This window comes from Rhinolophus ferrumequinum, chromosome 23 (assembly GCF_004115265.2).
Source record: "Rhinolophus ferrumequinum isolate MPI-CBG mRhiFer1 chromosome 23, mRhiFer1_v1.p, whole genome shotgun sequence".
Classification (NCBI taxonomy): Eukaryota; Metazoa; Chordata; class Mammalia; order Chiroptera; family Rhinolophidae; genus Rhinolophus; species Rhinolophus ferrumequinum.
In genome coordinates, this window is record NC_046306.1 from 8778951 (window position 1) to 8796569 (window position 17619).

The window sequence follows — 17619 nt, forward strand, 5'->3', positions numbered from 1 at the left end:
CTCCCGGCTCTGCCCCTCCCCCAACAGAAGAGTTCTTGGGGGCAGATGTGGTCGCCCCCACCGCACCAGTGAGCCACGCTTTGCCCAATGAATGAATGAACGCTCTAATCCTCTTTCTCGACATGAAGTCCCAGAATGGACACCCACAACTCCGGAGCCTGCTTCCCCACCGATAAGGAGAAGGCCGCAGGCGGGGTCACGGAGGACTTCTCCATGTCCTTTTTGGGTTCTCTGACAGTGGAGAAAGAGGAAAGGAGGATGCGAGGTGAGCGACCCCAAGAAGATGGCTCTGCTGTCCCGTCGGGCAGAGCCGTCCAACTCAACCCCCAGCAAAAACGCGACGCCTACCAACTCTGAGGCGACAAAAGCGCGACTTCTGAGTTGAGGCGTTGCTCCCAGCCGGATGCCCAGGGACCCCAGAACCCTCGGGCCACGCGGACCTGGAAGGAAAGGCACCTGGCCCGTGCTGTCTCTAAGAAGTGGGCGCTGCAAGGCGTCTTGCAGTCCTGGCTCCCAGTGGCATGAGGGGCGAAGGACAACGGTGCACTTGGACCTCCAGGAAAGGCACAAAACAGAGCGCGTGTGGCCCACAGAATGTTGAAGCGCGTGGAGCTGGCGGCCCCGGAGCAGCGGAGCATGGGGACTTTACGTGTCCCATGTAGACCCTGGGACAGTGATGCCAGAGGTCTAGAGCCAGAGGCGCACTTGAACCGCCGGGGAAAGCACGTGACATGGCGCGCGACCCCAGAGGGTTGGCGCGGGGCGCAGCGCGAGCAGTCCTCCTGCAGCGGAGCGCCGGAGCCACGAGCGCGGGCGGGCGGAGGGACAGCCGCGCGCGGGGCGCGTAGAGAAGCAGGTGGCGGTAGGGGGCGCTGCGCGCGTGCAGCCGGGGGCCCAGCTCCGGGAGGGGCCGCGCGGAGCGCTGTCAATCCGAGGTACGCGGCGGCGAGCGGGGCCGCCGGGACGCCGGGTGCCGGCGTCTGGTGTCACTGCCCAGGCTGCGGGGCGAGGCGGGAGCAGCGCTCCCCGCCGCCTCCCCGCTCCCCGCTCCCCGCGCCGCCCCCTCTTCCCGCCCCGCGCTCAGTCTCCGCCCTCCGCCCCGCCCCTTCCCCGATCCCTCCCTCCCGCGGCTGCCGCGCGGCGCTCCGGGCGCACTAGGAGCCCCGCGAGGACCGCAAGGCAGAGGCGGGGAGCCGTGGGTCCGAGTGAGGGAGCTGAGGCCGGCCAAGGGGCCGAAGTTTGCTCGCGGCTCCGGGAGACGGCGCCGGAGCCCCGGGCGGTCACCAGCCTCCCCGCGTCCTCGTCCGGGACCCGCCGGCAGCCGGGGGGACGCAAGCCGAGGCCCGGTCAACTCCAAGGCGGGGACGCCGAGACGGCAACTTGAGGTGGGAACTTTGCGCTCCGCAGCCTTGCCGGGCACCGCGGAACCACTGACAGGCCCCCGCACCCGCTAACTTGGGCACGGGGGCAGCTGCACGTGGACGTGGCCCCGGGCTCCCCTGCGGGGACCCCCAAACCCGCCGAGTGGGGAGGCTGGGGCGACAGAGGACACGAGTGCAGCTGCGGGCGGTGGCGTGGAGCGCGCTCGCCACGGGCGCGGTGCAGGTCCAGCTTGTGTTCTTGTCGAGGGATCCCGGGTGCGAAGTGGGGGACGTTCTCAGCCACGGTGACTGGGCGGGGGCGCTGGGGGTGCTTCCTGGAGGTGGTGGAGGTTTCTCTCCACCTCACAGGATCCCGGTAGGAGGGAGTGTTGAAGGGAGGTGGAAGGGGGGCGTCTGGCACTTGCTCATTCACTCTATGCTTAGGCTCGGAATGGAGCCTCCCACCAGTGGGCTTTATTGAGTCATTCGCTAACTCAAGAAGCCTCTTATTGAGCACCTACTGTGTGCTAGACGCTAGGCATTCCCAGACAGCTCTGATCACCGCAGCCTCCAGCATCTGCTAAGGAAAGTAGTGGTTCCCACGTCAGCTTCAGGGGCCCCATACCCAGGCGGGGCTCAGCCTGGATGGATCGGAGTTTGGGGGTGAGGAAGGAAAAGAGAGTTCATTCATTCATATAATGAACAAAGATTGGTTGAGCACCTACTACATGCAGCGCACCATGCCAAATGTTCATTATTCCATTCATTTAACAGTTACTGAGGCCCCTGCTGGGGAGAGAACAGGGAAGGAGAGGGGTGGAGTGGGGGCAGGACTGGGTGGAAGCCCCCTGGCAGTTTAGAGAGAAGTTGAGATGACGACCCAGCTGCTCCCTTAAGGAGGCCGCAGCCTGCCCGGCCTGCCCCGTGGCCGACTCCAACAGCCCCTCTGTGTGTAGGCAGAAGTCACTGCACAGGTATAGAATGGCCTTTCCTTGGTCATTTAATGCATTCATTCTCAAAGGGAGAAGGGAGTCTGGAACAGGTTCTTACATAGGAAGAAAGGGTCTTTAGAAAGCTCCTCAGAGGAGGTGGGAAGGGGGAAGGCAGGCTCCCACCCATAGGGTCTATGAGTTAGTGATCCATTCAGCAGTCATTTTCTTAAGCACTTGCTATTATTCTCAAGCCTTTTAAGGGTGCCAAGCACCACAGTCATCCAGGTTGATGAGACAGATGCAGAGACCCCCCTTTCACTGACACCTTGAGATAAGTGCAGGGGGAGGTGAGAGGAAGGAGCAGGAGTTGGTCTGATTCATTGTGTGTGGAGGGGGCCTCGAGGGAGGCTTTGCCTCTGAATCTAAGCAGAGGTTTGTCACCAGGGTGTTTTTGGTACCCACACACATGACTGCAGGGAGAGTCACTATGGCAAGCCTCACTGGAGCATATTTCCAAGGAAAGTTTGGCACTGCTGGAGACCAGCCCCTGTGCTGGGGCCAAGGGAGGGGGCGCATGGCCAGAGTACGCCATCCTTCTCAACTGGACTTGTCGGGCTCTGCCGGACCTGACATTGACCTGTGTGTCCTCTGTCTCTGAGCTCTGCAGAGGCACCTGCTGAGTGGGGTGGGAGGGAAGTGTCTTTGAAAGATGGGTGAGGCTGGCAGCTGAAGGTTGCCCTCAGCAGTCATTCCCTAAAGCAGCCCACTCCAAGGCAAGCAGGTCTGTCATGGGACACTCTTCAAGCTCACGGGGAACCGTGAATGTGCTGAAAATCAGACAGCCTTCATTTCTGTCCTGAGGCTTTTGAACCCCGGCTAGGGGCTCCCTGAAACGTGACTGGGGCAGATCTGGGAGCCAGGCTCCGGTCCCACCACCACCTGGAATTCTCTGCACCATACACACAGCTGGGCTCTGGCAAGAGGTGAGGGAGATGCCCCAGGAAACGGAAGAGCAGAGAGATGTGTCCTAGACGCAAGGCTAAGAGACTCCAGCGGAGACTAAGGAATTAGACCCTGGATCCCTAAAGGGTGTCTTGTCTTGACTGGATGTGTCTCCACATCCCCTTTCCTTATATGTGATAAAGAGTCAACATTTCCAGTTGCGAAAGATATAGGAGTCTGGGAATCCATTCTTGATTGACTCATTAAACCCAGAAATGGAGCCCCTGAGCGGAAAATGGTGGCTGGAAAAGCCACTCTAAGTAGAATTAACCAAAAGGGAAAGGCAAGAAAGCCTAGCTGCAGGCACTCAGTCACTGTTGGCCATTTTTGTCATATAGCAAACTGTATTTGATTAACAAAATCAGAACGTAAAGTGAATGTGCCACAGATAAGATCATAATTGTGCCTCCGATTTTCTCCTGCTCTGTGGTGAGTTTGCCTCACCCCTGCCTGTCCTCAGGCAGGCTGGCCAGCAGGCACAACCATGCTCTCCTTCCTCACCTCCCCACAGCGCTTACCCCAGAGACTGCGTGTATGCAGCCTTAACACTTCCTAGGGGAAAAGAGCTGAGGGGTTGTTTAAACAGGTGTCCCCGTCCTGCTGTCTCAAGGTCCCCACTACTCCCCTAAGCCTGGTTTCCAAATTTCACCCTGCAAGGAAGCAAATAGAAAAGGACCTTCTGGCTCAAAACACCTCCTGGGAGAAGGCAAATGTGCATTTGTATTATTTTGCAGCAGCTCAGTAGGGAGGCTCCCGAGGCTGCCTCTGTCTTTTATATGGGGGGGGGGGGGGATTCTGGCACATTTTCTCAGGGAGATGGAGGGAAGAGCCCAGCGCCCAGAAAATGTCCCCTTTCCCCCAGGAACTGGGGCCCCAGCTCAAAGGAAGCAGGACTGAGGTCCAGCAGAGTTGAATCATGATGAGGAAGGATGGCAGGTAGCTAAGAGAGACAGATTCTCCACGTGGGTGCAGCATCTCTCAGAGACCCAGCACGGCAGGACCTGGGCAGGCTGATGGCTGGATTCATTTTGATTAGTGTTTTAATTGGGGATTAATGCAGCATGACCAGCCTCTTAGCCCAGCCTGGAGCCCTAACCCTGACCAAGGAAGCCACGCTGGCAGGGGAAGAACATCATGGATGGGGTCCCCTCCACACCCGCTCAGAATTAGGCAATGACACAGGTTGAGAGGCGTGGTGTGAGGAGGAACCAAAGCTCTGCACCCCACCTGCAGTCAGACCCAGGAGCCCAAGAAGAAATCCTTTCTTTTAGAGAGTTGCCTTGGAGGCTGTGTTACTTTCCTACTGCCACATATTCCCACCAATCTGTGGCTTAAAGCAATCCAAATTTATTACCTTCTAGTTTTTGGAGATCAGAAGTCCAAAACAGGTATCACTGGGCTAAAATCAAGGGGTCGGCAAGGCTGTGCTCCTTCTGGGGTAGAATCCATTTCTTTGCCTTTTCCAGCGTCTAGAGGCTTCTGGCCCCACATCACTGACCCTCCTGTGATTACACTGGGACCACCAGGTAATCGAGGACCGTCTGGATCTTCTCCCCATCTCAAGATCCTTCGTTTAATCACACCAGCAAAATCTCTCTTGCCACGTCAGGTAACATATCCTCAGGTTCCAGGAATTAAGACATGAACATCTTTGAGGGACCATTATTCTGCCTCCCACAGGGACATCTCTAATCAGTTATGTTAGGATGGGGAAACTGAGGCCCAGCCGAGTAAGTGACTTGACTTCAGCACCAGGTGAGAGGGAGAGCCATCACTGAAGCTCCACCTTTGGAAGGTGTCTTTTGTTTTCCATTCTTCCTCTAAGAAAGGAAATATGAGGAGAGGGATGAGGGGTAAGTTTGCTGCACCACAGCCATTTCTAGCAAACGCAGCCCTTATGATGTGTTGGACACAGCTCCATGCACTTACAAGGTGGGTGCGATGACTACCCCAGTTTACAGCTGAGGACGCTCAGGCCCAGAGAGGTGAAATCACTTACTTAAGGATGCACAGCTAGTAAATGGTGAGCCAGGCAGCCTGGCCTAGAGGCGCCCCCCAGCCCCCCACCCTTGGCCAGTGCCTGTCTCCACCATAGGAGAGCTCTTCTGCCCAGAAGCCAAAATGGCAGCTCAGAATTTGACAAAACCAGGGGTTTTGTGAATTTCTAACTCGTACTCTGCTCTTGTGCAAATGCACAACAGGATTTACTAAAGATGCTTGTCCCGGCTGTGGGCAATTTCCTGCTTCTCCTCATCCCCAAAGACCTTCCAAAAGCTTGTCCATAGAAAACAGAGACGAGAGACCCAGTCCCTGGCTCGCTGCATACGGTGGAGACATATCCCACCCCCACCAGGAGCCGGTGGTGATCCAGGGAGGCAGGCAGGCAAATGCAGTCAGAGAGGTTTGGTTGATTCTGGCTTCATCCCTTATCACCAGGGTCCTGACTTTTCACTTCTCAAAGCCTCCATTTCCTCATCTGTAAAATAGGGGAGTTGCTGGTAATGCCTGCCTCTTAGGGAAGGACGCGGGTCATGCAATTAAGGCTTTTACACACCACCTGGCACTACGTGCGATTAAGGGAGACCGCGCTTGTTATAGCACAGTGAGTGTTTAGCTCTCTCTCTCTGCATTCCCCCCTTCCGCTCAGAAGAGGGACAGAGAGCTTCGTCCTCAGGGATGGGCTTAGGGTGGAAGAGCACAGTCCCCTCCCGTCCCCCCGCTACTCCCGCAAGGCTCCGCCCCCCCCACCCTCCGTCAGACCCTGACCACGGAGTGGCCTGGCCTGACCACGTAGTGGGGCTGCCACTCAGAACTCCTTACGGGTTAAAGGAGCATTTGTCAGTGGAAATGTGTACTCAGCCCTCGGTCATTGCCTACAACCATCACCTTTCTCCCAAAAGGAGGAGTGTCGGGTGGACCTGCGGGCTCACGAAGGGGGACTTGATCAAGGCAGGTTTTTCTCTCAAACCAGAGGGTTTCCACTTCTCCAGTGAAGCTCCCAGAACGCGGGAGCCACAGAGCCTTCCAGAACCCCAAGGACATTGAGAAGGTGGGCAAGGGACTCCCAGCCAAAGCCCAGAGCAGCTCTTGCACCCCCCGCCCCTGTGGGGTGTCCAGGCATTCGTGGCACCCACCTCTCTCTCTCTCTCTCTCCCTCCCCGCCGCCCCCTCTAAGGGAGCCTCCAAAATGCCCATTCCTGGGCCTCCCCCTCAGGCATTCTGGTTGAGAAGGTCTAAGGAGGGGCCCAGGAATCTGTGTCTCCACTGATCCCAGGGCGATTCGGAACCCGGTAGCTTGGTTGTTCTTCACTTTTCTTTTCTTGGATTAAATCCCAGAGTTGTGTTAGCCACACTCTTTCCTTCATGGCACTCTTCATCACTGGCCTGTGCTGGGCCATATCATTCATTGTCCCCTTGGTCCCCATGCTTGTTCCCCTTTCCCTCCCCTCCCTGTGGTTGGTAAAGACCCTTGAGTGTGTGAGTCTTTGTAAAATATGTAATGTTGTGTGTGTGTTCAATTATATAAATAGCATAATGCTATAAACTTCTGTTTCTTTTTCCACTCGGCACCACGTTTTTAAGATGTAAATGTGTTCCTAAACCTACATCTAGCCCATTGCTTCTAATTCCTGTGCCGGTTACAGGAGCCCACCCTCTGCAGCGACCATGATTCCCTTGTCCCACTCCCCATCTCACCCTGGAATGGACGCTAGGGGACGTCCTAGCACCACCCACAATACGGGACACGTACTCTTGTACCTTGTTCCTCTCTGAGATCGGATTCCCCAGAAGCAGATCCTGAGTCAAGGATTTGAGAGCAAATAATTTATTACTGACAATATCTGCCAAGACCCACTGTGGACCCAGGTCTGGGAAATCTACCCAGGAGTGAGATTCTTGGGTCACGGGACAGCAGCCCCTTCATTTCCCTCAGCACCCCGGTGGCTTTCCCAGAGGCTGCATCCGACCACATTCCCTCCAACGGTGGGCTCTGGGGCCAGACAATCCTGGGTTCAAGTCCCTCTAGATCAGATCAAAAAAGGAGTAACCCTTGGCTGGTAGAGGGCGGGGATGACAGACCACCTCTTTTAGCTAATAATAATAATAATAATAATACAGCGGGTGTCCATTGTGTGTCAGGCATTGGGGTAAGCATGTCACCCCTGTCATCTGCTTTAGTCCTCACCACAACTTAAGGAGACACAAGCTATTAATATTCTCATTCTTCAGATGAGGAAACTGAGTCTCAGAGGTAGAACATGACTTGCCCAAAGTCACAGTGACTGGCCTTGACCCTGGGTCTCCTGATTTCAGAGCCATTAGGCTCTTCTGCTTCCCCAGCTTGGGGTGATCAGCAAGTTGTCCCCAAGTGGGCTTCCTAGACCCTCAGAGGCAAACTCACTATAATGTGTTATGCTCTAGAAGTGACCTAACACTGTAGAAAACTTTTCAAGGACCAGATTTTTGGGTGAAAGTATCAGGCTGGGTGAAAAGTAGCATAATTTTCCAGAAGCAGGACTCTGATTCCTGTTTAATCTATGACCTTCACTCGAGACGCTAGAGTCTGGCATGTGGGGCCATCCCCCCACACACACACACCCATCAGACTGGGTACAAGAAGTGTGCCCTTCCTCCTTTAGCAGGTTCCAGTGTTTGACCCTTCCTGGGACTCTGGCCCTCCACGTACAAGTGGCCTGAACGACGCACACTTCTTCCCTCGTCTCTATACTAAACCGTCTGCTGAGACAGGATAACTGTCCACACGGGATACTGACGCTTTAACTCACAACTGACACAAGTCGTGAGAGAGAGAAAGAGGGAACTGCTGATTGGGGGAGCTTTCTGCTGGAGGGCAAGCGGGGAGGGTTGAAAGAAGAAACTCCTCAAGCGCAGAGAGTATTACAGCTGTGGGGGTTTCACAAGAGCTCTCTGGGGCTCGCAGGAAGAGAGGAGTGGTCCTTTACTTCCATCACCATTCTCGCCAAACAGAATGTCATGTTTCCTCTTATCTTTGGCGGCAAAGACACAGCCACCAAAGATACAGCAGAGCTACAAAGCGATATCACTGATGTGAAGTGCCTGAAAGGGACTCTTCTCGTCCTCCGGGGCATTCTGGGAGGCTTTGCCTGAGGAGATGGGTTCCAATTTTAGATAAGCTTAAAAACATTCTCAACGCTCTAAAATCAAATCATTTTTATTTCAAACACAGTTGTACCCTAGTTTTCCAAAACCCAACCTGTGAAACTAGCTCTCCCCAAAGATAAGTGAGTGGAGTGATGATTTGTTTTTGTAGAATTCACGTTAGGAAAGATACCTTTTTCAATGTGGAAACTCCCTCGGTCCTATTAAACATTGTTTCTCATCCATACCGGTTGTGTGTCTGTGTGTGTGTGTGTGTGTATGTGTGTGTGTGTTTTCCCTGAACGTGTCCAGGGCACAGATTGACACTCAGGTATTAGAAATGGGTATCCGTGTGGAATTGATAGAATTTACTGGTCTCACTTGCTTCCATGGGGGATTGGGTCGGGGGAAGGAATGGGGAAACAAAGTATTAGACTCTTACTACTTTTTTTATGGATTGGCTTGATTCTGGAGAGCTCTGTTGCTATAATCTAGGGGTCTCAAACTCAAATGCCTACAGGAGCCAGGAAGGAAACATACATGAGTGAAGTAGAGTGGGCATTAGGAAGACAACAGGACAACAGGACGGGGTGGGGACAGTGGTAGTTGGCAGCATGCATGCCCTGCCTAAAGAGGACAGTTATTTCTCAGCTGGAATTTGGGCCAAATGTTGTCAGGTAGTTTGGCTTTTCAAGCGAAACCAAGAATATGGATTTTTACATGAAATTTTTCGAAATCTTCTCCAAGCCAGGCACAATATTTGTGAACCAAATTCAGCCCATGAGCTATGAATGAATAAGCAATCTCAATCTAGTAGCACAAACCCTTGGCTTTGAGGGTTGAGAAGGAAGAAGTCTATGGAAGCTGACATTTCGACCTGAGTTTCTCAGAAGTGCCCTCGTCACTCTGGCCTCACTAGCAGGAAATGTACTCATTTTTGACGAGCACTTCTTTGCACTCTGATACTGCTGGGCACGGTGATTGAGAGGTGAGTGAAGTACAGCTCTTCCCCCAGGGAGCAAGCAGCCTAATAAAGGAGCCAGGCTTGCACACAGATAACTCTAAATCTGGGTGGTAAGTGCGGTAAAGATAAAAGCACCAGGACGGGGGGAATGGAGGGAGCTCGATTTAGCTGGAAGAGCCAGGGCAGGCTTCCTGGAGGAGCAAGTGTGCCTGTCCAGTTCACCTTTGTATTCTCAAGAGGATGTTTGCTGATACGTGAGCAAACATGGCACTATTGTCGTAATTGTGCATTTCTTTGGACATTGCCTCTTATTTATGGCAAATGATACAGGTTTTCCATTTATGGGAGCAATACAAGATGTCCCTTTAAGACAAATATGAATAGTAGTAATAGACAACGATTATTGAGTACGTACTATATGCCACGCACTGTCAAGTGCTCTTATGTACATAATTCATTGAATCGTCTTGATAATTCTATGAAGTAGGTCATTAGACGATTTCACAGATGAGGAAATTGAAACACATCAAAATTGCGTTACTTGCCTGGGCCATGAGGCTCCAAAGTCTATGCTTGTAACCATGACACCAGAGCTCCTCCTCCTCGGTACTGTGGACGTTGAGGTCTGGCTCATTCTCTGACCTGTGCATTATAGGACAGTTAGCAGCATGCTTGGCCCCTATTTACTAGATGCCAGCAGCATCCACCAGACATGACAATCAAAAATGCCTCCAGACATTGCCACATGTCCCCTGGGGGACAAAACCGGCCTTAGTTGAGAACCACTACACTAGGCTACCTTTCCGAGCTAAATAAATACAAACAATTGAGACTAATGTACAATAAAGTGTTCATGAATAGTACAGATATTGCGTGACAATCTGCTAGGACGTCAGCTCTGGGGGTCGTGGACCACGTCTGAGTCTGTCTTTGACTGTGGCTCGGCAGGGATTGAAGCAGTGCCCGGCACACATTTATGGCGTACACGAGGAAGAATTGTGACTTTTGGGAGGTGAGAGTGTTGCTCGTTTCACTCATAAGGGAATGCCTTTGTCTGCTCGGGCCGCCATAACAGAATACCTAGAGTAGGGGACGCAAACAACAGACATTCGTGGCTCACAGTTCTGGAGGTTGGAAGTTGGAGACCAGGGTGCCCGCGGGGTCCGGCTCTGGTGAGGATGCTCTTCCTGGCTTGTGGTTGCCCACCTTCTCACTATGCCCTGGCAGGGCAGAGAGGGAGAGGTCGCTGGAGCTTTAAGAGCACTAATCCCATCGGGGCACCCACTCTCCTGACCTCATCTAAACCTAATCGCCTCCCTCGGGCCCCACCTCCTGCAGGGTCCCATCCGGGTTAGAGCCTCCTCCTCTGAATTTGGGGGACACAGTTCAGTCCCTAACAGCAAGTATCTGCAGAATCAGCATTGTCAGCTGAGACTCGGAGCCACTTTCCTCTCTTCCCCCCCACCCAGGCCCGAGAGGGATGTGAAGGCCCAAAATGACCCTCTTACCGGGAGACAATTCTGATTACGACTACAGCGCCCTGAGCTGCACCTCGGACGCCTCCTTCCACCCGGCCTTCCTCCCGCAGAGCCAGTCACTCAAGGGCGTCTTCTACCGCCGGGCGCAGCGGCTGCGACCCCAGGACGAGCCCCGCCAGGGCGGCCCGCCGGAGGACCGCCGGAGACAGATCATCATCAACGTGGGCGGCATCAAGTACTCGCTGCCCTGGACCACGCTGGAGGAGTTCCCGCTGACGCGGCTGGGCCAGCTCAAGGCCTGCACCAACTTCGACGACATCCTCAACGTGTGCGATGACTACGACGTCACCTGCAACGAGTTCTTCTTCGACCGCAACCCCGGGGCCTTCGGCATCATCCTGACCTTCCTGCGGGCGGGCAAGCTGCGGCTGCTGCGTGAGATGTGTGCCCTGTCCTTCCAGGAGGAGCTGCTGTACTGGGGCATCGCCGAGGACCACCTGGATGGCTGCTGCAAGCGCCGCTACCTGCAGAAGATGGAGGAGTTCGCTGAGATGGTGGAACGGGAGGACGAGGAGGAGGCGCTGGACAGTGAGGATCACGACAGCGAGGGCCCAGCCGAGGGGGAGGGCCGCCTGAGCCGCTGCATGCGGAGGCTGCGCGACATGGTGGAGAGGCCGCACTCGGGGCTGCCCGGCAAGGTGTTCGCCTGCCTCTCGGTGCTCTTTGTCACTGTCACCGCTGTCAATCTCTCCATCAGCACCTTGCCCAGCCTGAGGGAGGAGGAGGAGCAGGTAAGAGCCCACAGCTGTGCCCGGAGGCTTGCTGCACTGAGGGAAGGCCTCTGAGGGCAGGAGACAAAGCAGTCTGCTAGGCCACCTCCTCCCAGAAGTCCACCTCCTTCATTATGTATATTGTCACCTCCTCCAGGAGGCCTTCCCTGACTGCGCTGGCTCAGTAGCTTCCCCAGTCCCTCCTGATAATCATGATTACATGTTGTCGTCCACCTCCACACTCAAAGTGAGCTCCATGCCGGGCCTGGTCTCCACTGTGCCCCCAGTGTCTAGAACCATGTGCTGCACGGCAAGGCACCCCACCACCCTCTGTTGAATGAATGAGAAATGGATGATTTGACTTATGATATACCTGGCCCTGAGCTAAGCACATGACAGACATCATCAAAATCTGCATCACTGACTTAAGTCCTTTCTCAACCTTCCTAATTCCTTTGTATAAAAATACTCCCAGAAACATTTTCTGGGCCTGGAATATAATTTGTATTGATAGGTATGTGTGCACGCGTCTTCGTGTTAAATAAGAGAATCCTCGAGGGCCTGACACAGGGTAGGTGCTCAATTCTCAGGGCTACCACTCAGGCAGTTAATGGAGCCAGGGGCTGGGCTCCTGCGTCCTTTCTTCTCCATGAATCTATCAGCAACCCTGTATGGAAGGTGTTCTCACAGGCAAAGCAGTTTGCCCGGACCCAGGTCTGACTGAGTGCAAATTCTGTGTTCTTAAATGTGGAAGGGTGAGTCCCACATGGCAGCCTGGGACCTAATAGAGCCCCACAGAAGTGTGTGATTTGTCCACTGTGCTTCCCAAAATTTTGGCTGTCTACATTTAAAAATGAGGTGTTTTTCATTTAGAAACTCAAACTCCCAGCTTCTCTTAAAAAATCTATATGGTTGGGCTCCCTGGCCTGCCATCCCACGTGGCATCTCTCAGTGGGAGCTGAGTCCACGGGACGTTTGGTCCCTGGTTCAGCCTCCTTCTGTGTGAGACCCCTGGAGTCAGGACCCCTTCCCCACACATGGGGGTTCTGGAAGCAAGTTTCAAGACAGACCAAAAGGTTCAGACAGGTACAAATTGTATAGGCATTGGAGAAGTAGGTATGGCGGTGTGAACTGAACATGAATATGATGCCAGCCAGCACTTATTGAGCACTGGCTGTGTACCCTGTGTGTGTTAATGATTTACATACTCTCTCTGATTGAACGTTAGAGCTACTCACCACGTGAGGGGTTTTCCACATGCATATATTACGGAGGAAGTAGCAATACTATTGTATTTATAACGCACAGACGGTTTCTAGCAGTTTTTTATATATCGAATTTTAAAAATGAGTAGTAAGAACTCAACCAATAAAATTAACTTTTGATAAGCATAAGGGGTAGTGATGAAGCGAGCAGGGCTAGAGCCAGACGGCCTGAATTTGAATCTTATTTTGTCCACTCGGGCTGTGTATCTCTAGGCAACTTACTTAACCTCTCTGTGTCTCTTCACCTGTCCAAAGGGGCTATAAACAGGCCCACCCCACAGTGTTGTGAGGATTCAACGAGTGAGTCCACGTGAAGTGATTGGAAAAATGCCCAGTGCATGAGTATGCAGGAAGTGCCAACTGTAAGGATTATGATCACCTGCCAAAAAAAAAAAAAAAAAAAAAAAAGGAGAGAGAGAGAAAATACTCATCTAAGACCTGGCTGGAAGTCCCTGTACTTAGTACAGATACTTAGTATAGATTTCATTTTAGCTTCAACATATGCGATCCTGATTTCATCAGGAAATTACTAATAAAGCCGCTGCTTTATTCAACTTCTGATACTTGCTTTTTAAAAAATTTAGTAATACCTGACCTTTTCATGATTCAGTGAAAATACTGTTCTTTGACTTCAGTTTGGGGACCAGTGGGGTTCACTGTTTCACTTCTTCCTTGAGCACACATTTCAGTGCCTACTGTATTCAGGCACCACGAAGGAGGCAGGGTGACCAGGATGAGTCTTCCAGCCTCAAGGAGCGTCAGGTCCAGTGGAGGGGGGACAGTGGCAACCCCGTGAGACGCAAGCCGAGGAAAGTCTGTGAGGCGCCTACCAATTATGCTAGGGATGCTTGGAGGGGGCGCACTCCAGGAAGGCCGTTCCAGAAGTTTGAGACCTCAGAGCCCGACAATCTATTATTTCATCTCTCCAGCCTCCATCCTATTTCTAGAGAGAGAGCTATCAGAGTAGGACTCATAGAACAGCTGTGCCTTGCAACCAGCAAGATGCCCCAGACTGGAACCATCTGTACCTTCCCTCGCTGCCAAAGCCCCCTTTGAGCTCGAGGTCCAAAACCGGTGGAGATGGTCTACCATCCAGATACATTCCAGAGAGACAAGCTGGCAGCCTACATGCCAAATGCAGCACACGGATGTGTTCGAGAGGCCCACAGAGTGTTTTCTTTGTACTGAATTATTACGACATTTAAAACCCAGGAGATTGCATGTAAAACTGCAGATTTGCTGCTTCTCTTGAAAACCTCAATGAAGCACTCTCAAGCCTGAATTAGTGACTCCAGGATAGCAATCAGGGGATGCTGAGCAGGACGGCCACTCTCTCCAGCAGGACTCCACCCCACCTGGCCTTCCTTTGCCCACGTGGCCCGTTTCCTTTGCCCATCTGGCCTTGAGTTGGCACCCCTGTCTAAATGCAAGTCCAGTGCTTTTCCATCCATCCTGGTAATAAATATGAATTGCTGCGTGCCGGGTCTTTGTAGCGCTGGGGTCCCAGCAGTGGACAAACTGCCCCATCCTGTGAGGCTACGGTCTGCTGGGGCAGGGAACAGAGACAGACAATAAACATAATCAATAAGTAACTTATAGAGCATATTAAAAGGTGATGAGCATTATGGACAAATAGAGCAGAACAAGGGAAATTGGGGTACAGGACAAAGGAAGGGGTGACTTTTTAAACAGGTGGGTCACAAAAACCTCCCTGGCCAGGTGATATTGAAACAAAGAGCTAGAGGAAGGAAGACAAAGCAATGTGGGTGTCTGGGGGAAAAGGAACACTGCAGGGGGAACAGAAAGTCAAGGCCAGGCTGGGGAGGTGAGCCTGGGGTGTTGGAGGGGCAGTGAGGAGGCCCGTGAGGCGGGGGCGGGTGAGTGAGGTAGGCTGGAGGCAAGGAAGCAGGAGAAGTGGTGGCAGGCCACATGTGTCCCAGAGGTGGGGGACAGGCGCTACCTTGCTGAGCCATAGAAGGTGCTAAGCAAGGAGGGACAGGATCTGACTCATGTTCTCAGGGTCCCTCTAGCTGTGTGTGCAAAATGGATCATAGAGGGGAGGAAATCCAGGGCGGCGTGCCCACAACTATCCAGGCGAGAGAGGATAGGGCTGGACCAGGGTGGGAGCTGTGGACATAGTGAGAAGTCGTTTGATTCTGGAATCATTTTAAATAAAGAGCCAGTGAAATGCCCTGAGGATTATGTGAGCAAAACCGAAAAAGAGCAGCGGGACCGCTGCTCACTAAGAAGGGGACCAGAGGTGGGCGGGTGAAATCAGGAGTGCAAGGCAACTAAATCTTAAATGTTCCCACCACAAAAAAGAAATAATAAGTATGTGCTGTGATAAAGGTGTTAGCTCTCCGGTGGTAATCATATTACAAATTATAGATGTACCAAATCAGCACGTGTATACCATCAACTTAATGTTACATGTTAATTATATCTCAATAAAAATAATTTTAAAAAGAAAAGAAAAGGAACTCAGGAGACTGGTTTAGGACATGATGAGTGTGAGATGCCTGTCAGACCCACCCCTCACCCCCTTCCCGCCAAGGGTGACACCAAGGAGGCAGCCCATCCAGGATCTGGAGTTCAGGGGCGAGGCCTGGGCTAGAGAGAGAGCTGAGGGGTGGTCAGCATCAGGATGGCACTTCGTACCCTAGGTCTGGACGCAGTCACCAGGGAGTAAGCAGGACTAGAAGGAGGCCCCAGGGCCACACGACACAGACAGGCAGGTTGGTGGTGCCCAGACCACTTTTCACCCAGGAAACCCAGCACCCCGCCCCGGGCAGAGCGCGGTGCTCCTTGCTGGTGGGGCTGCTGACCTTTGCCCTGACCTCTGCCCTGACCTCTCCCCTATCTCCCAGGGCCAGTGCTCCCAGATGTGCCACAACGTCTTCATCGTGGAGTCGGTGTGCGTGGGCTGGTTCTCCCTCGAGTTCCTCCTGCGCTTCATCCAGGCGCCCAGCAAGTTCAGCTTCCTGCGGAGCCCGCTGACCCTGATTGACCTGGTGGCCATCCTGCCCTATTACATCACCCTGCTGGTGGACGGCGCTGCCTCGAGCCGCCGCAAGCCAGGCACGGGCAACAGCTACCTGGACAAGGTGGGGCTGGTGCTGCGGGTCCTGCGGGCCCTGCGCATCCTGTACGTCATGCGCCTGGCCCGCCACTCCCTGGGGCTGCAGACGCTGGGGCTCACAGCCCGCCGCTGCACCCGCGAGTTCGGGCTCCTGCTGCTCTTCCTGTGCGTGGCCATCGCCCTCTTTGCCCCCCTGCTCTACGTCATTGAGAACGAGATGGCCGATAGCCCGGAGTTCACCAGCATTCCCGCCTGCTACTGGTGGGCCGTCATCACCATGACAACGGTGGGCTATGGAGACATGGTCCCCAGGAGCACGCCCGGCCAGGTGGTGGCGCTCAGCAGCATCCTCAGCGGCATCCTTCTCATGGCCTTTCCGGTGACCTCCATCTTCCACACCTTTTCCCGTTCCTACCTGGAGCTCAAGCAGGAGCAGGAGAGGCTGATGTTCCGGAGGGCCCAGTTCCTCATCAAAACCAAGTCGCAGCTGAGTGGCATGTCCCAGGACAGTGACATCTTGTTCGGAAGTGCCTCCTCGGACACCAGAGACAAGAACTGAGGCCAGAGGACACACCTCGCCCCCGCCACCGCCGCCGCCGCCACCAGGACACCCCCCAGCCCTGTCTGCCCTCTGCGGCTTGAAGCTCTTGCTGTCACTGCAGAAGCCTTCAAAGGCACGCGCTGCTTCCGACGGCGGCCCTGGCATGGGACTGGCTCCAGCCACTGCCCGCGCAGGACGTCCACAACATCCAACCACTGCCCGGGCAGGACGGCCACAACATCCGCAGAGCGCTCCGCCCCCTCCTCAGCCAGAAGTGAAGCAGAGCTGATCCTGAGCCCAGCACACAGCCGGGACAGTCCCCCACCCCCCACCCCCGGCCCACCCCAGCCCCCAAGCCTGTTTCCCTCCACAAGGAGATGGCTTGTTCTTTCCACCATGTACATAACATGCCAGCAAAGACTTGCTTTATGGGTCTGCCTAGAGAAAAACAAATACAAACAGCTGCAGCAACATGTCTGTCTTTCATGTGGATCGTATGCAACTAAAGAAAACCGATGAAAAGGAGAGAAAAAGCCTTCCACGGGGGCTCTCCTAAGGGAGGAAGCTGTTTGCCAGCAGAACCAGCCAGCGTAGGTGCCGGCAGTAAAAGGCCTGGGAGAGCCCCAGTGAGCTTGGAGGGAAAAGGAGGGAAGCGGTACCCTTGGCCAGTAAATACTGCATCCCCTCTCTCTTGTTTTGCTTTGACTCCTCTCACCTCCCGCCTCTCTCCTTGTTTCCTTCTCTCCCATCCTCTGTTCTCCTCTTTTGCACCTTCACGCCTGTGTCTTCAAACTTTTCCCTTAAGGTGTCCCTAAAAGTTTAATGCACAGTGTTAAGGGGCCCTGTCAGCGTTACTGACTACATAGGTGAAATTGCTTCATTTTATCCTTAAAAAGTAGTGTATATTTTTAATTCTACTCCACGTTTATTTTAATACTTGAAAGAAATGCTTCAAATCATTTACCTGTATCTAACTCTAAACCTAGAGTGAGGTTGATGCTTTGGGAAGTTGGGCCGAGGTTCCCTGGGCAGCCTGAAGCGCAGTCTGAAAACCCCCAAGGCCTCCCCGTGTCCCCCAAAGACCTAGAGAGCACCCACCCAACTGG

At 53.7% G+C, this 17619-nt stretch overlaps 1 protein-coding gene across 1 annotated transcript; it reads left to right on the top strand.

The window, feature by feature from the left end:
* The first annotated feature begins 1142 nt into the window (after positions 1-1142).
* Positions 1143-16717, top strand: KCNG1 (potassium voltage-gated channel modifier subfamily G member 1). The gene is made up of 3 exons (XM_033094301.1): positions 1143-1385; positions 10850-11649; positions 15761-16717. The coding sequence occupies exons 2-3, from the start codon at positions 10876-10878 to the stop codon at positions 16529-16531; spliced, it is 1545 nt and encodes a 514-aa protein (XP_032950192.1). The 5' UTR covers positions 1143-1385; positions 10850-10875; the 3' UTR covers positions 16532-16717.
* The last annotated feature ends 902 nt before the right edge of the window (positions 16718-17619 follow it).

Excerpts from the sequence above, each read along its gene's own strand:
- KCNG1 (XM_033094301.1), top strand. The coding sequence starts at position 10,876 with ATGACCCTCTTACCGGGAGACAATTCTGATTACGACTACAGCGCCCTG. Across the intron at positions 11,650-15,760 it reads TGAGGGAGGAGGAGGAGCAG|GGCCAGTGCTCCCAGATGTG; the intron begins GTAAGAGCCCAC and ends CCTATCTCCCAG.